The sequence below is a fragment of the Pogona vitticeps genome, chromosome 3 (genome assembly GCF_051106095.1).
Source record: "Pogona vitticeps strain Pit_001003342236 chromosome 3, PviZW2.1, whole genome shotgun sequence".
Lineage (NCBI taxonomy): Eukaryota > Metazoa > Chordata > Lepidosauria > Squamata > Agamidae > Pogona > Pogona vitticeps.
The window spans coordinates 233,082,286-233,107,846 of record NC_135785.1 but is presented as its reverse complement, the minus strand read 5'-3'; the positions used below and the strand labels follow the sequence as shown (position 1 = coordinate 233,107,846).

General features: G+C 40.0%; 1 protein-coding gene across 5 annotated transcripts in view; it reads left to right on the top strand.

The window, feature by feature from the left end:
* The window catches only part of LSAMP (limbic system associated membrane protein), a 1,273,416-nt gene that overhangs the window by 1,228,908 nt on the left and 18,947 nt on the right, over positions 1-25,561 (top strand). For 2 of the 5 annotated variants that reach the window (XM_078389965.1, XM_072993807.2), the window contains one exon: positions 6,588-6,623. The exons of the other annotated variants lie outside the window; for them this stretch is intronic. In XM_078389965.1, the coding sequence (XP_078246091.1) occupies positions 6,588-6,623 (36 nt within the window). The remainder of the gene's footprint in view (positions 1-6,587; positions 6,624-25,561) is intronic. 5 annotated transcript variants of the gene reach the window in all.

Sequence of the window (25,561 nt, the reverse complement as noted above, 5' to 3'; positions counted from 1 at the left end):
TGTGAAAGAGATTTCTGTAAAAAACCAAACTGAGATCAATCCTACTACTGTACTAAACAAATATGTTGATGTTAACAACAATAATACCTCAGTGTTGCAAGAGGCTTTCATGCTTTTTTTAAAAAAAACCAAGAACTTCACGCTGCTCTGCCAAGTATGAAACTAAAAATGTAAAATGTGTGCTTATGAATTATATCTCCTCTGAGCCTAAGTGCTTAAATAAAGCAGAACAGAGTTGTGTGAAGTGCCTAGGATCTTCAAAGCTTTGCATCTAGGTCAGTGGGAATCACAAACAGTGAATGGTCGGGAATTTTGCCAAACTAGAGTTTTTAGGGTTCTTTGGACATGCCATGTATAGAGCAGGAAAGAAATTCATATTAATTGAACTTCTAAAATAAATTCATCTCATTCGTAGTTTGTGAGACTATTGATGATAGGACATACATGTGTATCTTTGTTTTCCCCTTTAATCAGGAGGAAACTATAAAGGTTAGATTATTTGTGCACATTTCCCTTCTCCAGTTGTACACAAATAAAAAAGTACAGCTAAAAACAAATATATATTTAGAAAAATGTGCACAAAATACTTCGGCCAATGGAAATGTGCATTAAAATTGCATATATTAGGAAATACCTATGCCAAAATGCACACCAATTTCCACGGAGGAAGGGGACGAAAACCTCACAATCTGTTGCAGAATAAGGATGGGAAGGAAATATGGGTGAGATTTGGAAAAAACAACATCAAGTTTGTATTGCCAGATTGTCACATTTCTTGACATAATTATTTACCTTGGTGTAAAACCAGTGTAAAATTGCCATGTCCCTATGCTCCTGCTCTCTCACGTTGGAGCAAAAGTGAGTGGAGAATTTCTGCATCTCCTGCAGGGTTCTTGTGAAGGCTGTTATACTCTTGTATGAGTGGATTACTGACATTTTGAATACTTAACAGTTTGAACACTTACAGGTGATCTGTCTGTCAGTTTCTTTCTTTGAAAGAAAGTGCTAGCCTGTACACTGGACAGCCACCCATTTTTAATTACCAGAATCCTATTCCTCTATTATGCTCATGCAATACTCCATTATGCCAGTTGTAGGGTTTGTCTGGAGTATAAGCCCCACTGAAACAAATCGAAGTGATCTCCATTTTGTACAATGCCAAGCAGAGATTGCAGAATATTGCAGACAGTATAATGGAGCATTAATACTCTGTGCATGCTCCAAGGGGATCATGGTCAATTACTTTTACAAATGGCAAATGAAGCCATAGTCCATTTTGGTTTGGTACTGGGGGTGGGGATAGAGATGCTGGACCAATGATAAGCCATCTATTATTTTTTTTTTTTCTGGATCCTATCACTGGCAGTGGCACTATGTAATGAGACAGTTTGCAAAGAGATTTGAAATGAACTGGCTGCTGATGTGAAGGAGGGAGAGAGGAAGGGAGGAAGGAGCGTGGGTGGGTGGATGTATCCTATCCCATTAGGACATTTGCCTCCCCTTCCACTCTTCATGTGGGCTTTTGCATTCCCTGAAGCTCGCTCCAAGTTATTCAACCCTCGAATGGGACCTGTCCCATATGCACATTCAATATAATGTCTGGTCTGCTGCATAGCATGTTCCACATTATATATAAAACATAGGACTAATGTCAGTGTAATCTTATTTCTCCATTTGCACACACACCCCTCTGCTCAGCTGTAACATCTGCACAGTTCCATAGTCTAATATAACTTAGTAGTGTTTGCTGTAAGCACTGTGGGAAATTTGCAGCATATTTCACCGAGATGTTTTCTTCTTCTGAAGAAAGCCCTGATGAATTTTACCTTACCTGTGCAATAACAACTCTGTAAATGTACCAGCTGAGCTGGCAGGATGGGGTCTCAGAAGAAAAGACACAGTTGCAGTTGCAGTTAGGAAAGATACGAAAATATGGTCTCTCCTCCACCCACCCACACTTTCTATTGCAAAGTTTGAAATTTCTAGTAAAATTTCTAGAAGTACAAAGAATCAACGAGGAGAACAACTACAAGTTGCCCCAAATCCACTCCTTTCTTGTTAACTGGCACTTAAGGTTTCAGTAAGTCATTGAAACTGATACATTTATATTAGAAAGAATTTTTAAAAAATTCTTGTCTTATACTTTTTGAAATTACAGACTCGTATATGCTGCTTACTTTAATGCACTTGTACTTATCAACCAGGTGAAGAGATCAACAGCAAACAAACAACGGCCATCAACAAACTAAAGAAAGGGAAGAAGCACTTAGCAGAGAGGTGGGGTGCCATGTGAAATCAAAGGCTGGCGAGAACAATCGATTAGTGCTGGATAGACAGACAATCACCCCAGCCCAAAAAAAGTCTGTCCCCACCACACAGAGGCAGCATGCGTGGTTACAAATAAAACTCAAGCTCTTTCCCAAAAAATATTTTGACTACCTTCCCTTCCAGCTCCATATGCATATTAGATTGTCAGGAGAAATCCTGGTCCTGTGATTATAATGTGTGATCCACACATTACAACGACAAAGGGTAAAAAGGCTCCATGATGTGACTGCAAGTACACTGTGGCTATTGCTGTATGGCAGCCTATTGGGAAAAATATGTGGTAACATGAAGAGAATTTCCAGATTCCTGCAATGCAAAAGTGTAGTTCAACTTAGAGAGAGACGGGGGGTGGGGGGTGGGATGTACAAAGCGCAATTGAAAGCAACCTGTGGACCAGACCTTAACTGCGATTTAATAGATGGACTGGAAGGCAGGCCTGGGGCTAACCTGTTTTTCATGTTCCTCTTGCTTTAAATGTTGTACACAGAGCTGTAGTATCACAGAGAGGAACAAGATGAGGGGGGATCATTAGGCGTAGTAATAAGAAGGGTGTTGTACAGCAGGTTGGGAGAGAGGCATTGCAGTTTCATAAAAAGCAATCAAGTAATCAAGCCAGACTGCTTTAGAAAAACCACTTCTGAACAAGTGTCTTGCCAGCTGTGCAAGAGAAAGGTAATAGGCTTATGTTATTTAAGCACACCAAATAACAATGAAATTGTTATTTCTGTAGCTGACTGTTTCCTCTTAACAATAGGCCCCCATTGTTACATAAACACAAAATTCCTGCCTGGCTGTGTATTTTCCAAGCAAGAAGACGATATCTTCCAGCATCTGTGGTGGCTTTAAAACACTCTTATTAAGGCAGTGGGTGCAGGGAGATAAGTCATTAGTCACGGGGATGTACTTGACCTTCTGTATCCTGATTGGCTTAAAGAGTTTCCAACCAGTCGGCCTATAATCACACGGAGCACTTTGGCGAAGGGGTATTGAATCACTGTCAGTGACTGAAGAGCTTTATAAGCAAATAATGACCAGATGACTCCCTGAAAAATCTGCCCGGAACTCCTTTAATCTGTGATGAGCTTCATGCAGTTTCTAAAAGCTCAGGGTGGAGACCGTGCATAGATATTCTCTGCTGGCAACGCAGCTTCATGGAACATCATATGGCGTGATAGACACATTTGTACTGGCATGGGGTATGAACGCTAGGAGAGTGTGAGATATTAATTCCACTAATTTGAAAATATTGCTCCAAAATGAGACAGGCCCAGACCCTTCGAAATGTAAATAAAATACCTACCAAATTTTGTGCTGGCCTTGCTGCACACTTGCTATGCTGCCCAAACGTTCTTGGGAGTGGTTCAGCAAAAAAACATAAAAAGAGCCCCACTTCCTCAGGCCAAAGTCCTACTTCTTCAACCACCCTGTTTTGCATAGTGGCCAAGCAGAGGCATTCCACAAGCCACATATGAGGGCCAAAGTCTCCTCCCCTAGTGGATAGTATCTAGATGCATGTGGTCCCTTGGCCTGGCTGTATTAGATAACTATCAACTACTAGCAACTGCAAAACCCATCAACAGTGCCAGGGTAATAGCAGTGATTGAGCCACATGAAGGTCTTTCTAGAACAGCGGTTCCCAACCTTGGGTCCTTAAATGTTCTTGGACTAAAATTCCCAGAAGCCTTCAGCACTAGCTGTGATTGTTGTGCCAATCAGGAAGTAGCCTGGTCAGCGCTTCCCTGCTTCCCTGTGCAGTCAGCCATTCTGGTGAGGAGGCGTGATGGCGAGTCTCCTTGCTCGGCTGTTAAATGGTGGGATGTGAGAGGAGGTGCCAGCTGGTTTACTTCTGCATTTGGCACAATGAGAACAATGCTGTCCATACACAGCACACGGCAACTGGTAATTGGACCTGCCGGTTTGGGGTGGAGAGACTGGACTTCCCAGGCACTTGTGCTAATATTCATATCTGTATCCCCAGGAATACGAATTCAAATATCCCATGTCTATTCAAAACCATGCATTAAATTAGGTCACATCATTCAGCATGGCCACCAAGTGGAGAGAGAACTGATCTGCTTCAGACTGTACATGGATTACCATGACCCCAACACTGAATTCCAGATGAGGTTTCTCCCCTCTCCTTATCCCAGTTGCCCACTTTTAGAGATGTAGAGACCAATGTGATTCAGTAAAGCAAGATGATTGTCCAAAAACATACTACAGTGGTGCCTCGCTTAACGACGATAATCCGTTCCAGGAAAATCACCATTAAGTGAAAACATCGTAAAGTGAAAATATAAACCCCATTGAAACACATTGAAACCCGTTCCAGTGGGGTAAAAACTCACCGTCCAGCGAATATCCTCCATACGGAAGCCATTTTCACTGCCTGTATAGCAAGGAATCCGTCCCTAAACACAGTGGGGAGCCATTTTAATCACCCGGTGGCCATTTTGAAACTGCCAATCAGCTGTTAAAAACATCGTTTTGCTAAGAATCGGTTCCCGAAGCAGGGAACCGATCATCGCAAAGCGAAATTCCCCCATTTAGACCATCGTTTTGCGATCGCATTTGCGATCCCAACAAGATTGTCGTAAAGTGGATTTGTCGTAATGCAGGGCAATCGTTAAGCAAGTCACCACTGTATCTGTTTAGGAGTTTTGTTTTTGTTTTTAATATATAACTGGTACTCTAGTGGTGGTGTGTTTATAGTTTGTCCTTTAACCAAATTATTTCTTCTTAAGAGGGGTGACAAAGAGTGCTTTCAGGTAGATGGCTCCTTATTACACCAATCAGAAAATATTGTAAATCTGTTCTACTCTTTTCTTCCTAACAATTTTTTAGTGATAAGAAAAAAAAGCAGTGGGAAAATGTGAGAGGATAGCAAGTGTAATAATAAAACTGAGGCTGTCCTACTTTGAGCGCATAATGAGAAGGCAAGATTATCTAGAAAAGACATTAATGCTAGGAAGAGATGGAGGCAACAGGAAAAGCAGAAGACAAAATATGAGATGGATTGACCCCATTTAGTAAGCTCAAGACCACAGCCTTGAGTTTACAAGAGCTGAACAGGGCTGTTGAGGACAAAGCATTTTGGAGTTCACCATAAGTTGGGATCGAGTTGTCAGCACATAACAACAAACGACAAATCCAGTTGCTAGTCCAAACTGGAACAGAATCACTTCATTAATGGGAATTACATAAGTGTTGATTTATAAGTCTGTTCTACAATGGGACTTATAACTAGATTTATCCCAATAACCTTATAATGTCAGAACACAACAGGGGTGAAAACATACATTACAGATAATCTGTCATTGGAAGAAGGAATTCCTTTAGCATTAAGAATGTCTAATTGTTACAACAGGAGCTTTTTATACCTCCCCTAGTTGCAAATTAGTGGTAAATTTGGAAATGTAGATGCTCGCTGAACAATTCCCATAGTCACCCCACCCCATAAAGAGAGTCCAAACATCCAGGCATCTGGATTGGTTGCAGATCAGTCTTAAGGAGAATTCCTTTGTACAGTTAATGGCTATAAAACTAAATTGTCCATTCAAGACCAAACCTTCTCAAAGGGTGCGCTTTGCAAAAGGGATAGCTTGGAATAATGTGCTGTTCCTGGGAAAATTCCTAACCAGGAGATGAGCACAGGCTTTGTTTGCAAGTGTGATTGCTCCAGCACTAAATTCTGCCTGAATAATGTCTCTGGAACATCAATGAATTTCTGCTTCTAATGACAGACTATTTGTAATATTAAGTCTGACCCAAGAATTTAAAGTGATTCAGAAATACCAAGAAAGGAGGGAAGGTAGGTGTTATTCACCATATATGTAGAACACTAAAAGACTACCGTTTGTTGGTTGGTTATGTTTTAACATAATCAACAATTCATGAATGCACAACATCATAAACCATGCATACAGCAAAACAACTTGGTGATGTATAGAGCCAGGAAATTATTAAGGACACTAATGTGATGTGATTATCTGAATAGTGGGCTCATGACTTTTGAAGACAATAAGGCTTACTATAGGTATTGTAATTCCCTTGTTTAATCAGTTTGTTTTCAACTGTTTCCAGCTGTCCATTCCAACATATTGATAGAAATCTGGACACATTTGATAAGAAAAAGAAATGTTTTTTGAGTCCATGCAGTTTCAGGTTGGGAGACCCTTCAGGTTTGTAATGGCTGTTTGCTGGATGTAGAAAGTGCATGTTGCTCACTGTTTTGTTTTGTTGTTTTTCTCACTCCTTAGAGAAAATATTACCCACAATCCCCAATCCTTTTCCAGGTCAGTATATGTTTTATGTCACAGTAGTTTTAGAGCTGGGTCATTCTCCATCAATTCAATAAGTAAGACGAACAAGGAAACAAAATACTCTTAGACAATTACAGGATCCAAAGCATTCAACTTTCATAATTAACCCATAATATAAAACCCACTGATCATGCCAGGGAGAAGGCAATTCAGCTGGCATGTAAAAAAAAATTATTATTTTTTTTTGCAGGAAAATTTTGAAGTGAGCCTTTTAAAAAAAAGTTATTCCCACCATGCATCCTTAGATGCTGTAATCCTGTGAAAGAATTCTGTTATATGTCTCCTCACAAAGCTAAGGTGAAGAAGCCACACACAATTTGATCAGTGATCTGAGTGCTGAAACATACGATAAGCAAGTACTTGCACCTTGTCAACAAAATGGCCATAAATGGGGAAGTGCAGTCCCGTGCTAGTCTGTAATGTGCAAGAGCACTCAATCCAAGGATCTCACTGCTCAAAATATCACTCCCTGGTGACTTCAAAAGCTTAGCAGTTCATTCAGGTTTGCACATGTGGAAGATATTCCTGGTTTTTAAAAGACTGAACAAAAAGCATTTGTGTATGCCTATAATCTCTCTTACCATAAGACAGAGTGGGCAACTTTGGCAGTACTTTCCTGCTCCCAGGACTTCATAGGAACTGCATAAGCTGGCACAGGTATCAAAAATGGTAACTCATGAAACCAGAAATGACAAGTCCACTTCTATTTTTGAAACATAGATATTTGGGGATATTAAACCATGCAGGGGGCCTAGTGGACTTTTTAAAAGATCAGTTGCCTGGAGTCTCTTGAGACCTCCAGTTTACCATTTCTGGAGGGGAAAAAACTAAGGAAGCTGTTCGAGTGCTACAAAAACACTGCTGGAAGACTGAATGCCTTCCATGCTGCACTTCCCTTCCCTAAAAGGACACCCAGGGACAGCTCATGCAGTTAAGCATACCAATAAAGGAACTACGCCCCTCGCCACACATGACATACCATTGATTTGGCCTACAGGAAAATCTTATTCTGAAAACGAGAAGGAAGGAAGGGAGGAGGAGAAGCAATACTAGACCGCAGCAACCCCGATTATTACCCAGAAGGATTAGGATTACAACTTCTTACCAAGGGGGTATCATTCCACTTTTTAGCTAATTTTATAACTATAAATGTGATCCTGTGCTAGTGTACTCAGAATTTAAGTCCTATTGTGGTCAATTCGATTACTTGCACACAACAGTGCCCACTGCATATTCTTCCATAAAATAAGCTCCACCAAATACATGAATTATTTCTCAATAAATATGCCTAGGATTTCAGTACAAAAGTTTTGGGTTTGGTTTCTTTCCATATTAAGCTCTTTCGGTGCAATTTTCTCCTGAATCAGGTATCAGCTTCATTCTACTGATCTTTGTGGGACATCCCTCAAAGCAGGACAATCTATAAAATAAGAAAACAGTGGGTTTCAGTGGGAAAATAACGTTAGAAGAGTATTGTTAAAAAAATAAATCCAATTAAATGTGATAACTACACAAATAAGAAATTAACCATACACAGAAACAGGAATAACAATGTTGAAAGACTGCTTTGGGTTTAAGTTTTGCATCTTAAATTATTCAGATTTTGACTTTATTCAAGGAACAGCTTTACATTTAAATTCATAACTTCTATCATGTATTTTATTTAATTACATACAGAGATGTACATGTGTATGGAATATTTTGATCACTTTATTTGATAGCTTGCTTATACTTTAAAATTCTGTTACAATATGGCAGATGAACCCAAAGCAATTTTAAAAAGATAAATACATACAATTAAAAATTCAATAAAGACATTAAAACAGGGAAGAACACACTCTGCTTGTTTTCAATTCATCAGCGATTGGTTGGCTTCATTTTGTGAACAACATGCTGGATGGGATAGGCCTTTGATGTGACCCAGCAAAACTCGTAAGCTCTTATGAGATAATCAGTAAGGCAATAAAATAGTAGCTATCAGACAACAATTCAGCACGGAAACAAGGGTTAAATCAGAATATTTCTGTGCTAAATAAAGGTATAAAGAACATGCACGCCCATACTTGGGTTGATTATAGTATTTTGATCAAGGCACGGAATGGAGTACCCACACCACAATATGTGAGAACTGGGTTGTGGGGAGTTCTCTTTGGATTATTCATATATCTTTGCAAATCCCAGGCACACATGTGGTCTGGAAGCTTCACACGCCTAATCATATTAAATAGGTAAGGCGAAACCTGTGGAAATTGCAGCAACCACCATAACTGTTCACTTTTTTTAAAAAGTGCCCATTCCAGGCTCTGAACATCCCTCTCACCTGGTGAAGTGGGTTTTAGCCAGATTCTGGGCCCACTTATCCAGATTCTTCTCATGCCTACTCCCACAGTCATCTGACTCAGATGATGTCCCAGCCCTTCTTGCCTGCCCCACCTCTGTAACATCAGAATGATCTGCTTTCTGGGCTCAGATTTAGATCCTGAAATTGCACAAAATGTGAGAAAATCAGCTGGCGACCCTATATCGTGCCTGTCAAATGTCTTGCACTGATGGGGCAGAACCAAAGTCCCAGAAGCTAACAAAGCTCAGATGATTAACCAATTATATCTTAAATGTCTGGGTTCATTAAAGTTAATTCTGCTTAACAGACATTTCAGAGGGACTTTAGTCTGACTTAGTTTGCAATCCTAAACGTGCTTACCTAGGAGTAGGTTTTGGAAGCCCTGGTGCCTAGAATAGCATTTAAAAATGCTATGCTATGCTATGCTATACATACACTAGATGAAGTACATTTGCCTTCATATATTTGAAACTTTTAACTCCCTTGTCTTTTCTCAGCAGTCAGTCACATAAGCTATATCACGGCATACTTCCAGAACATCCAGGATTATTTCAGGGATTTCACTGAGCAAACCTACAATTTTAATATGTATGACCTCATTTCTCTGCCAAATGTTCCCAGAAGTTTCTTTGCCATGGGCAATTAGCACTGCCACTGGTGCTTTACTAACCACTCGTTCTACCTTTGCAATTCACCTTTGATAGAGCCTCAAGAAAAATATTATTGAATCTCCAAATTATGTAGACATGGCTTCTCTTCTCAGACAGAAATAAGACCCTTTGAAATGTTGATCATATCACCTCTGCTCTATAAGCCTCAGGAAAAATTGGTATTTTCTAACTGCTTGGGCATTACAAAGGCACATTTGTTAGTAAATGGCTTGGATGTTAAAACCACTACATCATATTCATATTCTCCGAACATACTGTATTCTGAGATGATCTTGTCACCATTAGCTTGTTGGGATTGTGCAGTCATCAGGGGCAGTGGTGATTAGATGTGATGTTCCAAAGATATTCAGAATGCTGCTGCCATCACATTTCTGGGATGCAGACAACTGTGGCTACAAGCATCCTCAATGGTGAGCCAGTTTTCAGACAAATAAGACTATCATGGTTTCTGAAACTTTAGACTTATGATATTTGCCAGAGCCTTCATCTTTCTATTGAAAGCACTGTGGTTCAGATTATACAACAGTTTTCAGCGCTTCAGATTTCAGGTGTAAACCACAATCCTGGGAAAAGTATCTTCCTAAAGATAGTACAGTCAGTGGCCTCAGTGGGTTGGGTGAGTGCAGACAGAGTAACCAAAGCTTACAAAGACATGAATGAACGAGGATAAGGCCATGTGGTTCTCAAGATTACCACACATTCAAGAAGACACATTCAAAAGGCATTTAGTTCTTCAGCCAGAAGTTCCTTATAAGTGTAACCATGAAGTAAGTGTCTGTACTGAACCAAACTGTATCAGATTTTGCACTAATTTAACTTGTGGTCATCCAAGAGACAACCATCTTGCCATTACAATCCAAATCCATTTCCATGCATGATAAGGAAGACCTCTTTTCTGGTGACTTCTTGGAAACTCAGTCCCTCCTTAGCCAGACTCCTCAGCCTCCAAGGATTTTTGTCCTGTATTCTCTTCATGCCTAAAATTGAATTTTCTTTAGCCTTTTACCTGTTTCATTTTCAACAGAAGCAAGGCAGAGTAGTAACACTACAATGAATTCAACATGAGACAATCTGCCACTTTTTTCATATCCTTGAGTGAAATGAGTGGCTCCAGGTAACTGAGGTTGATTAGGGTACAGCAATAGGTTTTGATTATGACAAGCAGACACTGACTGGAGAATGGCCCTGCACTGACTGTAGATTGTAGCTAGTTTCCTTTTAGATGTAGTCACTTTAGCATCGACTAACACCTTTGTCTTGAGGATGGGAATGATGGTGGGCAATGGTGAGAGTGGGAGTGGGTACTTGGATCCAGTAGATAGGTGTGATCAGCTTTGTTTGTATAGATATGACTTTGTATTGTTAACAACGGTATCCGTTGCCCAGGAGTCCCTTTATATGTAAGATTATCTGCTCTATCCCAGCATGTTCTTCCTTTGTTATTTCCACAAATGAACTTCCCCAGTTGACTTGCGTTTCAATAACATTGGTATCTCTTTTTAGAGGCCTGGTAGAAATAACAACTGTGTCATCTTGTGCCAACCAATTTGAATCAAGCACACAGTTTTTACTAGTCTAGATGACTGTCTTAGGACAGTCATGAGGGGATGTCTGGCCTTGCAAATGTTAACTGGACTGTAATATCATGAATGGTGAGGGATGGCCAAAGTTCGAAGTCCAATATTATCAAGGGAGTACACACTCACCATCTTTGCTTTAGAATGATCTCATCAGGCTAATGGGAGGCATCTAGGAGTAGGTTAGTACCTAGATGTATGTAATACAATTTTAATTTATCCCAACTGCTGTAAGGTTAGTGTTACGTTCACCCCGTGCCCCGGTTTCTTTCTCTCAACCCAAAGGGTTCATGCTGGTGATGTTCCCTGTTCTTTCTTTCGCTGCCACCGGTGGATCTTTTTATCCATGCTGTAAAGGACTTTAGTCTGACACTGGCTACCAACAACAGGACTTGTTTATTAAAGAGTATTAGGGTAATACAGAATCACAGATGTTCTTTATTCATTTCATATAATCAAAATCAATGGATTATCATATATTCTGCCACACATTCAGCCACCTCCTGTTTTATTTATTCACTTTAACCAGTTTGTCTTGGTTAGTTACAGTTCTCAGGCTTTCTCTGACTATCTCTTTCTCTCTGCAAACCTCACTCTTTTTCTTCGCACTCCCTCTCCCTCTCTAACCGCCTTAACTGCCTCTCTGCCCCTGCCTCTCCTGTGCTCTCATAGGCTATGCAAATGAGCTCCAGGTATGAGTGACAGGCGTGACGTGGGGCATCCGTCACAGTTAGCATTCCACATGAAGAAAGTAAAAATATAGATCTATGTCTGTTGGTTTCAAATGTGTTGTTCTGAGATTTCACTGCGTTTGTGCATTAAGTCTTTTGCTATAAAAACATTAGGGTCTATTTCTCTGCTGTTTCTCATGGGATGTGAGAAAGCTTGGATGAGAAGTTAAAAACTGGGATTGATCTACAGATGAGTAGAAGGAGATGGCAGCCCGAGGCAACTGGTGTTTGTATCATGAATGTGTAGAAAATTATGAGTGGTTTAATATTGTTGTATTTTGGCAGAGAAGGGGAAAGACACTTCTCAGATTTACTATATCAGGATACAAAATAGCTTGACGAGTACTATTCACTTTGACTTGTGAGAGTGGAATGTGCTAGCGGGCCTTAGATGGCAAAACCACCCCTGTTAAAATACCTTGGAGAAAGGAGGAGAAAACACCATGCAAGCACCAGGGACAGTTTTCCTATAAATGTCTCAAATTGTAAATCTCTCAAGGCGCTTTTTCAACTCAGAGATGTCCAAAGAGCAGCTTGAGGCTCTGAGCCTACAATGCCTAATCTAAAGACACTGTAAATGTGGAAGGGATGTTCATATATGAGGAACATTTGCATCAATGGCATTAAAGGTTAGGGCCAAGTCTAGATACCAAGATATTTAATACAGGATCAACTGCATGTTATTATTTATTTATTCTGCAACATGTGAATCACAACGAAGGGAAATGGATACTTATTGCATCTGCATCTGATGCACCTATCAAGATCATTGGAACAAATGTGCGTGGTACATCTTCACCAGCTGCACATACAGGTCTTCCTGGCTTTGCCCTTACTTCATTTCATTGGTATCGCTGATTATATTATATTTGCTAAGATGCTTTGGGCAGGGGAGGGCTCCCTGACTCTCAATATGGGGAAACAGGATAAGAGGAGGAAGCTATGCCTATTAGCATCATGTGCTCATTCACTAGAGAAAGGCAAACTTGTGCTCGTGTTCCTAATTTGGCAAGTAGGCCACCGCATTGTTTGCAGCAAGCAGTCAGAAATAGAGATAGGTGAGTATTTGGCTTCTGTTTGATTTAATGATAGATTTTTTCCAAAATGCTCAAATTCTTCACATTTTGAATAGACTTAACTCAAGAGTTCTTAAAAAATTGAATATGGGAGAAACCAAAATGGATCTATTTGTTCATCTAAACCTAGAGCTTTCAGTGTTGCTAACTTCTTAAAATCAGTCCCAGCATATCCAAACAAATGTTGGATTAGATGTCCTATTACTTACTTCTGATGGGCTACTCATCTTCAGTATTTACATACAGGGTAAAATCAGAGCAATCCTTCCCAAACTGGAAATAGCTACACATGCTGTGTTTGACAAGTGCAAATGAGGGAAAATTTGGTTCAGGTCACTTCTGAAGAATGTGCAAAAATGTACTCTTGTCTTCATCTCCATGGAGCAGTCATGTTAGTCTGTTGCAGCAAAAACAACAAAGAGCCTTGTAAGCACCTTAAAGACTAACAGGTTCAATTTGATGCAAGACCTTGTGGACTCCAGCCTGCTGCTTCAGATGCAAGTGGAGATGATTTGGAGTCCACAAAAGTTTATGTGAAATACACTTTGTTAGTCTTTAAGAAGCCATAAGGCCCTTTGTTATGAATGGCTTCATATTCTGGATGGACAGATCTTGAGACTAGACATGGGGACAAATATAAAAATGAATGAGGAAATTTGTTAAATATCCCCGATTTGTCAGATATTCTTTGCTTTGTATTCTTGGGGTCCAGAGAGCCCAATGAATATGAAGCAATGAATATAACCCTTTTATATTTGTCCCTGCATTCCCTAACTGCTTATGCCCCCGCAGATCAGCTGATCCTGGGGGTCATAAGCAGAGAGGGGTTTTCCCTTTGGGCAGCTTGCTAAAGCCGGCCTGAAGGGAATCCCACCCCTGGGACTGGAGGATGGCTTGGTTCCCCTTTCCTCCTCTTTCTATGCCTGTGCAGCATAAGAGGAGGAAGGAATGGATCAAAAAGGAATCAAAGACATCCCCCAGTCGCTGCAGAATTGCTTTGATCCCTGCTTTCCCTCCTCTTGCTATGCCCCCTGGGGCCAGCTTTATCTCTTCTTGCTAAGCCTTGTGAGACTTAGCAAAAGGAGGGGGAAAAGGTTCAAAGCAATCCCACAGCTCTGGCTGTGTGATCACTTTGATCCCTGCTTTCCCTCCTCTTGCTATGCCCCGGGGCATAGCAAGAGGGAAAGAAAAAGAAAAAAGACCAGATGAATGACGAATTGATTCATTGTTCATTGGGTCACTGGGGGTACAATTTGTGGTTCATGGGCCATCAATTTTGACAATCCACATAGCAAAGCAAAGGACCATGTTGGTGCTTCATCCCCATCTCTCCTTGAGGCATTGAAAAGTTGAATGCTAGAGGAAAAAACTCACAGATTTCACCACACGTAGTGAGAAACCACCAATCTGTACGTATACCAGCAGTGAATGTAAGTGTGGCCCTCCAGATGTTGGGCTGCCGCTCCAAATGTTCCTCATTATTGTTGCAGTCCAACAACCTCTGGAAGTCTATGCTTTGCTCCCTTTGCTTTTCCTCATTGCCAGATACAGTATATACATATGTATACTGTCTGGTGCCAGCAAAAGAATTTCCAACTGTCTGCACTCAATCAATTTTAAAATCTTAATCAATTTTAGATCCTTAGCAGATCCTTTTAAGTCTCAAGCTATTTCAAAACTGCTACAGGATATTCCAGTCCACTACTAGCATAAAGCTAAACCCATATTTGGGTGGCATTTCAGACAAAAGTCATTCAGCTGCTCACTTTTTAATTTGCATTTGTAGGATTCTCCATGTAAAGTGCATTCGTTATACACTGGAGAGACAATAGAATGTAATGGGTGGAATATTGGATTTTGAGGGATGAACAGTCAGCCACAAAGCTGTTTGGATGAACTGTACCAGTCACAATCTGTCAATGTTGCTGTAAGCGAAAAATTGAGATAAGCCCACCACAACCCAAAAAAGCTTTTGTAAGGAAAAAGCTCAGATAAGCTTGTATAGCAGAATGTAGCTATTTGCATATTGACAAACAGAAGTTCTGAAAAAAGGAAAGAAAAGACGACACAGGTTTGCACAAAAAGTTTGTATGCCTATTTCTGTGTATAGAAGTGCTCCCAGCCATGGTTCTGTAGCCAGATGCCTAAGCCACTGAGCTATCCAGCAATTCTACATCGAATGTCATTAAGGAATTTGTCTACCAAATTTCTTTCCTATCTAGTTACTGTCTGAAGTGAACAATAGTGCATTCATTAAACCAGCATAGCAACAATCACTTTGGTACTGAGTTTGTCTTCAAATGAAGACAAAAGGGCTGGCACCTTCTCTGCCAGCAAGAAATCACATTACACAAGGCTAGGTTTCCATGATGAACACCTCACTGAACAAGAACGGGAAGAAGCTAAACTGGCCATGTACAAAGTCAAAGAATAGATGTGAACAGGAAGCAAGGAAAGTTCACATTCCTATCATACCCATCTCCAGTCCGTTTCTGGAAATGTATAGTTCCACATACGAAGCAAAAGTAGTCTCAGAAGGCAAAATTATGCACTTTAAAACAGTGGTCTCCAACCTTGGGCTTCCAGATGTTCTTTGACTACACCTCCCAGGAGCTTTCACTACCTCCTCTGCTGACCAGGATTTCTGGGAGTTGAAGTCCAAGAACATCTGGAGGCCCAAGGTTGGGGACCACTGCTTTAAAACACACAGGATTGCTGTCAAAATGGGGGCTCGGGATCATTTTCATTCCTTGTTATTCACAAAGAACAGCCCATTTCACTGTGTATCATCCCATTGTGCATATACTGTACATGGCATTACATTGACACCTGATGCTGCAGAGTAGTAAACTATATAACTGTATATCACGAAGGATAATCCTGTCACAGGTTGGTATCTTCTCTAGCAGCCCCATGTTTCTTACAATCTGGGGTATTATTGCCTATATAGTTGTAGATATAATTATGAAAAGAATGTGGGTGCCACAGATTGAAGCAGATCTAATAATTTTGAAAGCTCAAAAAAATTGCTTTCTTGGCCTGTGTCTCCCAGGATTCCCCAGCCCACATACTGCCAGAGGAATTCTGAGAGCTGTAGTCCAGAAACGAATTTTTTTTTTCCAGTCTCTGGGAATCCTTGATAGATTGATCCAGTATTCCTTGCTGGCCACAAACATTCACTGCGATTTACATCAGTGGTTCTTAACCTTGGATTACTCAGGTGTTTTTGGACTACAACTCCCAGAAGCCTTCACCACCAGTTGTGCTGGCTGGGGTTTCTGGGAGTTGCAGTTCAAAAACACCTGAGTACCCAAGGTACCACTGATTTACGTCTTCCTTGATCAGGCATTTTAAGGCAAGGATGCAGAAATTTCAAATTGGGAGTGGATTTCTAAACAATTTTATTGTGGAGGCGGGGGTGTGAGTAAACAAAGCATTATGAAAAGTTGGTTGAGAGCTAGACCACAGTCCACATGCACCTGCCAAGCTTCTTCAAGAAGGTGTACGCCCATTTACAAGAAGACAATTTCCATCTTACGAACTGAAGCCAGGAAACAAGAGAAAAGAGCCTCAGATTATGTTTAGCTGTTTCTATTATTTACAGAATCGTACATCAAGATCCTGCCCCTACCCCAGCCAACTACTGCATCCTGTTCAATAGTAGCTGTTTCGAAACAGCAGTTCGGGGGGAGGGGCAGCCATATTAGTCTGTTTCACCAGCAACAAAAGTGAAAAAAGTTTTAGAAAAAGGGTTTTAGAAAAGAAAACTAAAACCAGAACAAAAGAATGACAACTCCTTTAAGACTAACAGTCTACTGGGTACGTGGATTGTATCCACAAAGGACATATGGAAACAAATCTGTTGGTTCTAAAGGGGCTGCTATACCTTTGTTTTGGCTTTGTTCTTGTTACTTCAAAACATATTTTTTGTGAGTTCCCTAAAACATTACTTATTTCTGCCATGCTTATAGACATAGGGTGTCATTCATCATAACCACTGAACATTGACTGCAACTGTCTAGTACATTTGTTTATTTCTGATTCAGTCTAAGAATGGAAGAAAGTTGTTCACCTGTAGTGTAAAAGAGAGCCAGGCTGGTGAACATGGAAGAATTTACAAGGTCAGCCCTTTTATAAACTAGATGAGGCAGACAGCTCAGGCACAAATATTGCAGAGTAGCACCTCAGGCAGCAAATATCCACAGTATACAACAAAGGGGAGCCTGCATGTACAATTGTATCTCGTACAATACTCCATGTTATCAAAAGTCCAAAATGTGAAAGGTTCTTGATGATATGCAAGGAGTGATAAGTTGTGTTGACACAAAACAAATTCCCTACTCTATACTGAGCTTGTGGCCTTTACAGGCCAAACAAAAGGGCAAAAACAGTGTGCAGATGCACCCCAAAATTGCAGACTTTCAAGAAAACTCAAGCAAGCTAAAAGTAAACCTGTTTATGCTAAAATAATGAATTAATATAAAATCAACAGGAGAGTGGACCCATATTTCTCTCCCCCAACTCGGAAAGCACACATGTATTGCCACAATCACTATTTTTGCCAGTAATGGATGGAAATATGAATGTGTATCACACTGACAGGAATTCAGTTCTGCCATGCATTGTACTCAGAGGGACATTCTCATGTACCCTCAGTCTTTGTTGTGTCCCCTCTCTGCCTAACTTGCATAAAAGCTTGCACAGCCAGTTGCCATTTTTCCTATCAATGAAAATGAAACCTTATATGTTCCATAGAATCTTTAGCTGCTGACCTGGGGAGAGAAATCAACATCCCCAGTTCAGAATTTGGATCTCAACAGATGTTTGATTCAATGGAGATTTCCTTGTGCCTCAGCTCTTGACAGAAGCCCTCACAAGTTGAGATAAGTCTAGGGGAAAAGAAATACACAAGGAAAAGGGTATTATATCTGGCCTCTGCCTCACTGTTTTTGTCACAATATAAATCTGAGAAAGAGAAGCATGTAAGGTAAGGGAGCCTGACAGTCCTCCCCACTGATGTTGTGATCACCCTCTGTACACAGAGGTGCCTCTGTGAAGGAGGAAAGTCATTCTATTTCTCTTTGCCTCCTCTGTGAAGAACAGACCTTCCTCAAGTCCCTCAATGAATAAAGAAACCTCTGCTGTTAAAAAGGATACAGTGACCAAAGGTGCAGTGGCAGGTTAAACCATGGTTTAGTAGATCTGTGGCAAATCAAACTGAAACTGCAACAGTCAAGGCAAACTTCTGAAGTGGTATGGTCCATTGCTTTGCCCTTGGGAGAAATTAAAGTAGTCTCAAAGCTTCTTGAAACTGTCCTCCTACTCAAGGAATAGCCGTGGTGCACGTTGTTCTTCTAGAGTGGAGGGATTTCATCATTTTTAAAAGTTCTGTCATGCTTCCTGAGCAAAGGCAATATGATCTTAATAGAAGTACTGCCAATATGAATTTCTTCTGCAGAAACTTGAAGAAAGCCACCCACAATAGGTCAAAGAACCAGAACACAGCCTGACAGGCAGGTACAGCCATGATAGGAAAAGGAGGAGGAAAACAGAAGTATTTTCTGTCACTTTTTTCCATGTGGGCCATTCGGTAACTAATTAGCAGGAACACTGTGTACCCTTTGAAAGGTGTAGTATGGTTTAAAGGACCACTGGAGTCTCCAGCTGTTCACTACTATCATTATAGTTACTCATTATAGCTCAGAGAGTTAATTCCAATCACTGTTTCTCTCACTATGTGATAATGCCACATAGTGGTGACACATGCACATTCTCATGTAGAAGCCACATCAAAGGGAAACAGAGCAAAGGCAAAGAGAAGTAGAGTCAATTTTAAAAGCCCAGATTTTTTTTCCTGAAAGAAGCTTAGAAAGATGAATCATAACAACATGCCTGAAAAATTACTAGCATGCCCTTGTCCCACATACCACATAAACAAATGTAGATAATCTATGCATTATTCAGCTGTTTAAGAAAATTTGTTGAAGTTTGTACAAGAGAGCAGATGCATATAAGCCCTATACCAAATGTCCTCATCCAAGAAAATACCACCATATTTCTCCTATTTTGGCCATGCTGCATTGGCTGCCCATTCGGTTCCACGTTGACTTCAAAGTCTTAATGCTCACATATAAAGCCCTAAATGGTTTAGGGCCTCGATACTTGGCAGAACGCCTACTCCCACCAATATCTACCCATATCACTCGAACGAGTCAGGAGGTGAGGCTGAGGAGCTTGACGCCAAGAGAGGCCCAGAAGGAAAAATCAAGAAACCAGGTCTTCTCGGCGGTAGCTCCTCGCCTCTGGAACAATCTGCCTCCGGAGATTCGTGTGGCCTCTTTCACTGGGTATTTTTAATAACCAATTAAAAACATGGATGTTCAGGCAGGCCTTCCTCCCAGTTAATATTTGATCCTTTTTTTCCCCTTTTCGTCTTTAAGAACTGCTTTCTGATGTAATAATTTCCTTTTTTGTTATATTTGCTTGTTGTTTTATGTGTTTGTAAGCCGTCTAGAGTGGCCGCAAGACCAGATAGACAGGAAATAAATAAATAAATAAATAAATAAATAAATAAATAAATAAATAAATAAATAATGCATAAAATGATAGTTTATGATGCTGATCAGATAATATGTGAAGTGAATTAAATAAGTTATCCACAAGCTGCTACATCATTGCATTTGAGGGTTCTAGATAGGCTTGAACCAAATTTTTCCTTTAATTTGCAATCATAATGCTGGTTCATTTCAAAATCAAAATCATAGGGAAAGTTAAACATTGCAGTTCTAGAAGATTGTTCTTTAAAAAAATCACACCTCCCTAACAGAGAAAAATTAAAACAGTCCTTCCCTACATTGAGCTTTTTCTAACCAATGTTTATATGCAAGGGTCCTCGTGATGGTGTTGACCTGCAATCAACCTCAAAATCATAGCCAATAATCAGGGATGATGGGAGCTGCAAATATTTGGAAGAGTAACATTAGTCAATCCCTGATTTAAACCAACATGTCTAGTTGTTTTACCTTGATCTTGATACATACACTTTCCTGAGTTGTTGGATATGGTGCAGTAGAAAGGATTTGGTCATTTTGAATCCTACATCAACATCTGTAATGTGACTTGCTAATGGCCTGAAGAAGGCCGTTTCTTGTTTCTGTGGAAGAGCAGCATGACCCCAGTGCTGGCAGTGGTCCTGTGGAAATTACTATTCATGAAACTAAATTTATTTTTAACTTAAAGTGAAAATGGGCTGCAAGTAGTATGTTATAAACCTGTTGCTTTTTACAAGAAAATCAGCCTGCTTCTTTTTTCCCATAGCAAAAAGATGGTGGGAAAAATCCCTAAGTGTTGCCTATTGAGTAGCAGCTGTAAATCCCTAAAGCCTTCAAACTGAGCGCAGAGCCAGGGAAGAAAGAAATTAATAACTTTCAAAGTATGACCTTGAAAATGGAATTAGCAGTACTCCTCCTTTTTAAGCTTCCCTGATAATAAAGATCTTGTCTTTAGAAACCTTATGAAGAGTCAGCAGACTAGAAAAATTACTTCCTGCTGAGGAGCTGGCATATGTAAAACCCTAAGCTCTCCAGGTCATGGAGATGGGCGGAATGGGACTAAATATAGCCCTGACCTTCCATGTTGCTTCAGCTGGTTGAGCTTGTTCTTCTTTCTCCACTTCTACTCTCACAAAGTGCCAAGGAAGAGTCAAAAGCCATGAGCATTTTTGCTCATAGTACTTAGCTTACAACTCTGCAAGAGTAGAAATCTGAGAAGGGGAGGGCGGTTTGGGATGCAGCTTCTTGAATTTAATTGCCAGAATTGCTTGTTGTCCTGCTGGATGGGGTATTATCAGAGCTGTAACCCAAAACAATCTATTTTCCAGTCTTTGTTGAGATTTCCCACTTGTTCTCTGTACTCTCAAAGTTAGAGTGCTACCTCCATTGAGCAAGATCATCCCTAGCCGTGAGTGCAGATCGTTAAAAGACTGCACCAGCTGTAAACTGTGTTCCTTTAGTCTTGAGTAGCTGTTATCTGCACTGATATAAAAGCCAAGAGATCCTCTGAGCTACAGACGTACTAGAAAAACATAATTGCCCCTCAGTATCTCATCAGCATTTCAGAATACATCTCCATGCCAAGCTGTGTGCACTAAACGTTGCTTTAACCTTCATGTTTTTAAACTCGTGCACACATGGGTTTTCCAAAGCACACATTGAAATCATGGAGGCTGCCAGATTCTGAAGCATACTGACTCTAGTCACTCACACTGACTCATTTTTAAGAATGCATCCCCTGAAGGAAAAAGAGGGCCTTCACCTAGTAAATAGGGACAGTTGTGGAACATGTGAATTTACTAGGTACATGGCTTCTTCTTTAGAAGTGACTAATATAGTACATATGGCTTACAGGAATGGCATGTTCCACTCTGTCATGGCTAAAGATGGACACAAAACGAACCACAAGGGGAAAAAAAACGAATCAGGCCATTTCATGGTTCATTTTGTGGTGGTTTGGGAAACATGCCTGCCCAGAACAAAACAAACTCCCAAACTATTATTAGCATTGGTGATTCAGACACGGGCTGTAGTTCAGATTTCCCAAATCCAATATTCACTAAACTTGGATTGACTCTTGGGTTGATTCTCCTCCCCACCCTCTCCAGGTTTGGAAAAGATTGGATTTGGGATGTCCAAATGGGTTAATGGGTTGTCGTTTATGAATGCTGATGATGAACCACGAACCATCACAAACTACCATTCTCCCAGTTCACGTCTATCTTTAGGCATGACCATATGTGAGCACAATTCATACAGAGCACTTCATATACATGCCATGGACATATCATACATTTAAACAAACTCAAATGAGATGTAATTCAGCAGAAGTTAGGAGACCACATGTTTTTGAATCAATTAATCCTTAATCAATCAAGTTACTACGGAGGCCTATGATTCTGAAATATTGACATCAGGTAAGAGATCTCGTGTTCTTAAAACCAATCTACAAAAAGGCAAAACTGTTTGCAGATTAGCTTTCAGATGCTCAGGAGTCTCTTAGTTGAGCAAATGTACCATCTTGTGGTAAACTAGGGGATATTCTAGCTAACATACAGTGTTATAACACAGTTGTACCACTGGATGGCAAGAGCTGACCAGTCACACAATAAAAAGCAAAGAGAAAATAAAGAAGCATTTATTTAACATAGGCTAGTATTTTTATTTTTAGAAAGAGAATGAAATACTCTAAATTAGAGAGGGAGCATAATATGCACTAGGTTTCTAATGCAAAACTATTCAGTCCACACCATACAAAATCCCATATGCATTCTGCTGTTGGAAATCCATGTTTCTGTTTCATAATGCATTTCATCTCCTTTCCCCAGTGCCTGAAAACATGCACTTACTTCAGAAACATGCATTCAAAAAGATGTATATGTTCTTGATTTTATAAATGAGAGACTGGTGTCAAAAACTGTGCATTTAAAATATTTTAGAAGATGCAAACAATGATTTCCATGTGAGAAAAAGGGAGGGGGAGAGATCACAAATTGGGATTATATCTACACTGCATAGTTATAGCAGTTTGCATCCACTTTGACTGCTGTGGTGCTATCCTATAAATGTTGCAAGTTGTAGTTTAATGAGGTACTTAGAGAAAGTAATTCAGGTAAGTACATGACACTTCTTTGGCAAAATTCCTCACCTAATTAGAAATCCCAGAATTCCATCAAATGGAATCATGGCCATTAAAGTGGAATCAAATGTATGACTGTACTGTACACGCATACCATGTCAGAACTAGCCTAGCAACTGCAAAAATAAAGCCTGAAAAGAGTCTAGTTTGACAGATTCAACCACCTCTACTCTGTACATTATGTAAATCTACATGTAATAAATATAGATCAGATTTAAACACTAATTTCTAATACTTTTAAGGGAGTTTTCTCCTGCTCTTTCTTAAAACAAAGCCCAGAGTCCTAGATTTGTGCTTGGCATAAGGGTAATTACATAAATTTTGTGGCTAATTGCTATTAATAAAGGAGCTGTGCTTGCATTCCTAGTTGCACACCAAGTCACCCAACTAATTTGTGACCAGCCAAGTGATTTTGGTCTTGTTATGTGCTGTCAAGTCAGTGGCCCTAGTAGAGCTTTCAATGTAAGTGAGATATTTAAAGAGTGTCCTTACCCATTCCACAACTGTACTCTGTTTCCATGGCAGAGCATGGATCTGAAGCCAGAACTCTTGAGTCCAGGTCCATTACTCTATCCACTATACCACACTGGGTATCCAGGAATGTGAGCAGTTACTCATTAATGACTGCACTTCACCACTGCAATTTGCACAATTACACTTATACAAGCGTAAACCCCAATATGATGTTAGCCGAAACCTTTTCTGTTTCTGCATGAGAGCCAAGTATCACGATCTCTAGATTCCCTATCAAACACTGGGGAAATCCTGTGGTGCATCTACACAGGCATAGCTCAACATTATGCCTGTGGCATCTACAAGAGTGTCCAGTAGAAGTGCTATCCAAGGACCTAGAAATGTGTGACCAACTGTGCAATTGAAGTCTGCAATCCCCGTTGCTGGTCACAACACCTAGCACATTTGCACAGGTGTAACTACGTTATACACGCACAACAGGATTTTGCCCACTGTCTTATCCTTTAAATGTTGTCTTTTTTGCCCTGATAGCATTCAATTCTTGCTTCCACAGCCTCCTTTACCTTAAGTAGACTTCCAGTGCCAAAGCTCAGACAGATGTCTCAAACTCCCTAAGCAGCTGAGTAGAGTACAGTGTGTTAGCAAGTTAATCTGACTTGTAGTAAGTCTTCTGATAACAGAGCACAGAAGAATCCTGGAGGAGAAAAACGGAAATCTACAGGTAGAGGAATTAATTCTTCTGACCTCAATACATAACAGCTGTCTTTTCCAGATCTTCCTGGAGTTGCCTGAGATCAAACTTCTGTAAGGAAAGCATATGCTGTGGAATAAAGTCAGGTTTGCTGCTAATGTCTCTGTCACAGGGGTACATATGGAACAAACACACAAGCATAAAGAGATCCTTTGTTCTGGAGTGAATTAATAGTGAGCTAAAGGAGTCAATTTAGTTCAGTGTTTCATTTATTCCATAATTAATAAGTAACCTTTGCTAGTATTTGCATAGAAAAGGTACCCATCCCTGAGGGACCTGCAGACTCCTTGAGCAGTTCTTACCCTTGACTATGTTCTATGTGGACAATACTTCTATCAGCCTTGAAATGAACCCTGTAAAGTTTGCCACTCATATTCCACTAAAAGTGGGAGAGGGTCAAGCATAGAAAGCTACTTTTAAAAGTTAATATTAGTGATATCCTGAAACCATCCATAACTGAGCAGTGGTAGAAAGATGTATTGGGTCCCAGGCTCTTGAGACAGACAAACAGACATCCACCTACACACACTTCAAAATCTTCTATCCAACCCGTTCTTTACAGTCGGCTCAGACTTAGGTTTAAACAACTTGGATGTTAACATAGTATAAATCAGAATAGGGCACATGTAATCTTCCAGATGTTACTAGATTACAAATCTCATCAAACCTAGGCAGCACAGACAAGAGTGAAGCATAATGGGAATGGTGACAATATCTTAAAAATCACACATTACCTAGTCCTGGTGTAAGCATCTTATTTTCCATTAATTGATTTCATTGTTTGGAGGTGGTCAATGGCTATTAGACACTAATCAGGAAAGCTCTAAATTACCTCCAGAATTAGAAATATATGTTTTGTGTATCATTTGCTAAGGAAATGAGTGGCAGGATCAATGTCCTGCTCATGTACCTCCCATTGGATTCCAATTGCTTCCTCTGTTGATACAATGATAGCCTATGTGGGTCTTCCAACATGGTGACCTATGTGGGTCTTCTAACATCATAATCATGAATTATAGACTCTGACTCATTTATTCTATGATTCTATAATTCTATGATTATTGACCTGGAATGTTTAAAAAGCCTTCCCTAATGGCCAGAATCCTATTGTTATTTTATGCCAGCATAGCACAAATGACATAACTGGTACGATTTAAGAAGTCAGTATAGACAATATATAATGTGTGCCAAGTTGCACAATTCAGCACACAACCAGTAATGTCTTTGCTGATTTCCTCACTAAAAGGAAATCCACTACTCCAAATGGCACAATTTGCATTAATACTCGCAGGCATAAGTAATAGAATTTTGCTCAATGTCTATCAAAACGTCTCAGTTTAATTCATACCAGGGTATTCTTGAAAATAACTGCAATACTCTGTTCTTGTCTTTAAAATTTCCCCGTCATATAAAACTCTTAAGTGTTCCTTGGGGAAAATAAAGGGAAAATACCATTCAACCAATGCCCAAGTGTGCAGCTGGTTCTAAATATAGTGTGCCAGAACAGGTTTGGGAGGAAATCGAATTGTGTTACGATGGCTAAATAAGAAGGTTTTTAATGTTCTTCCTTTGATTTGAAACCAGAATTAGTTATAGATTG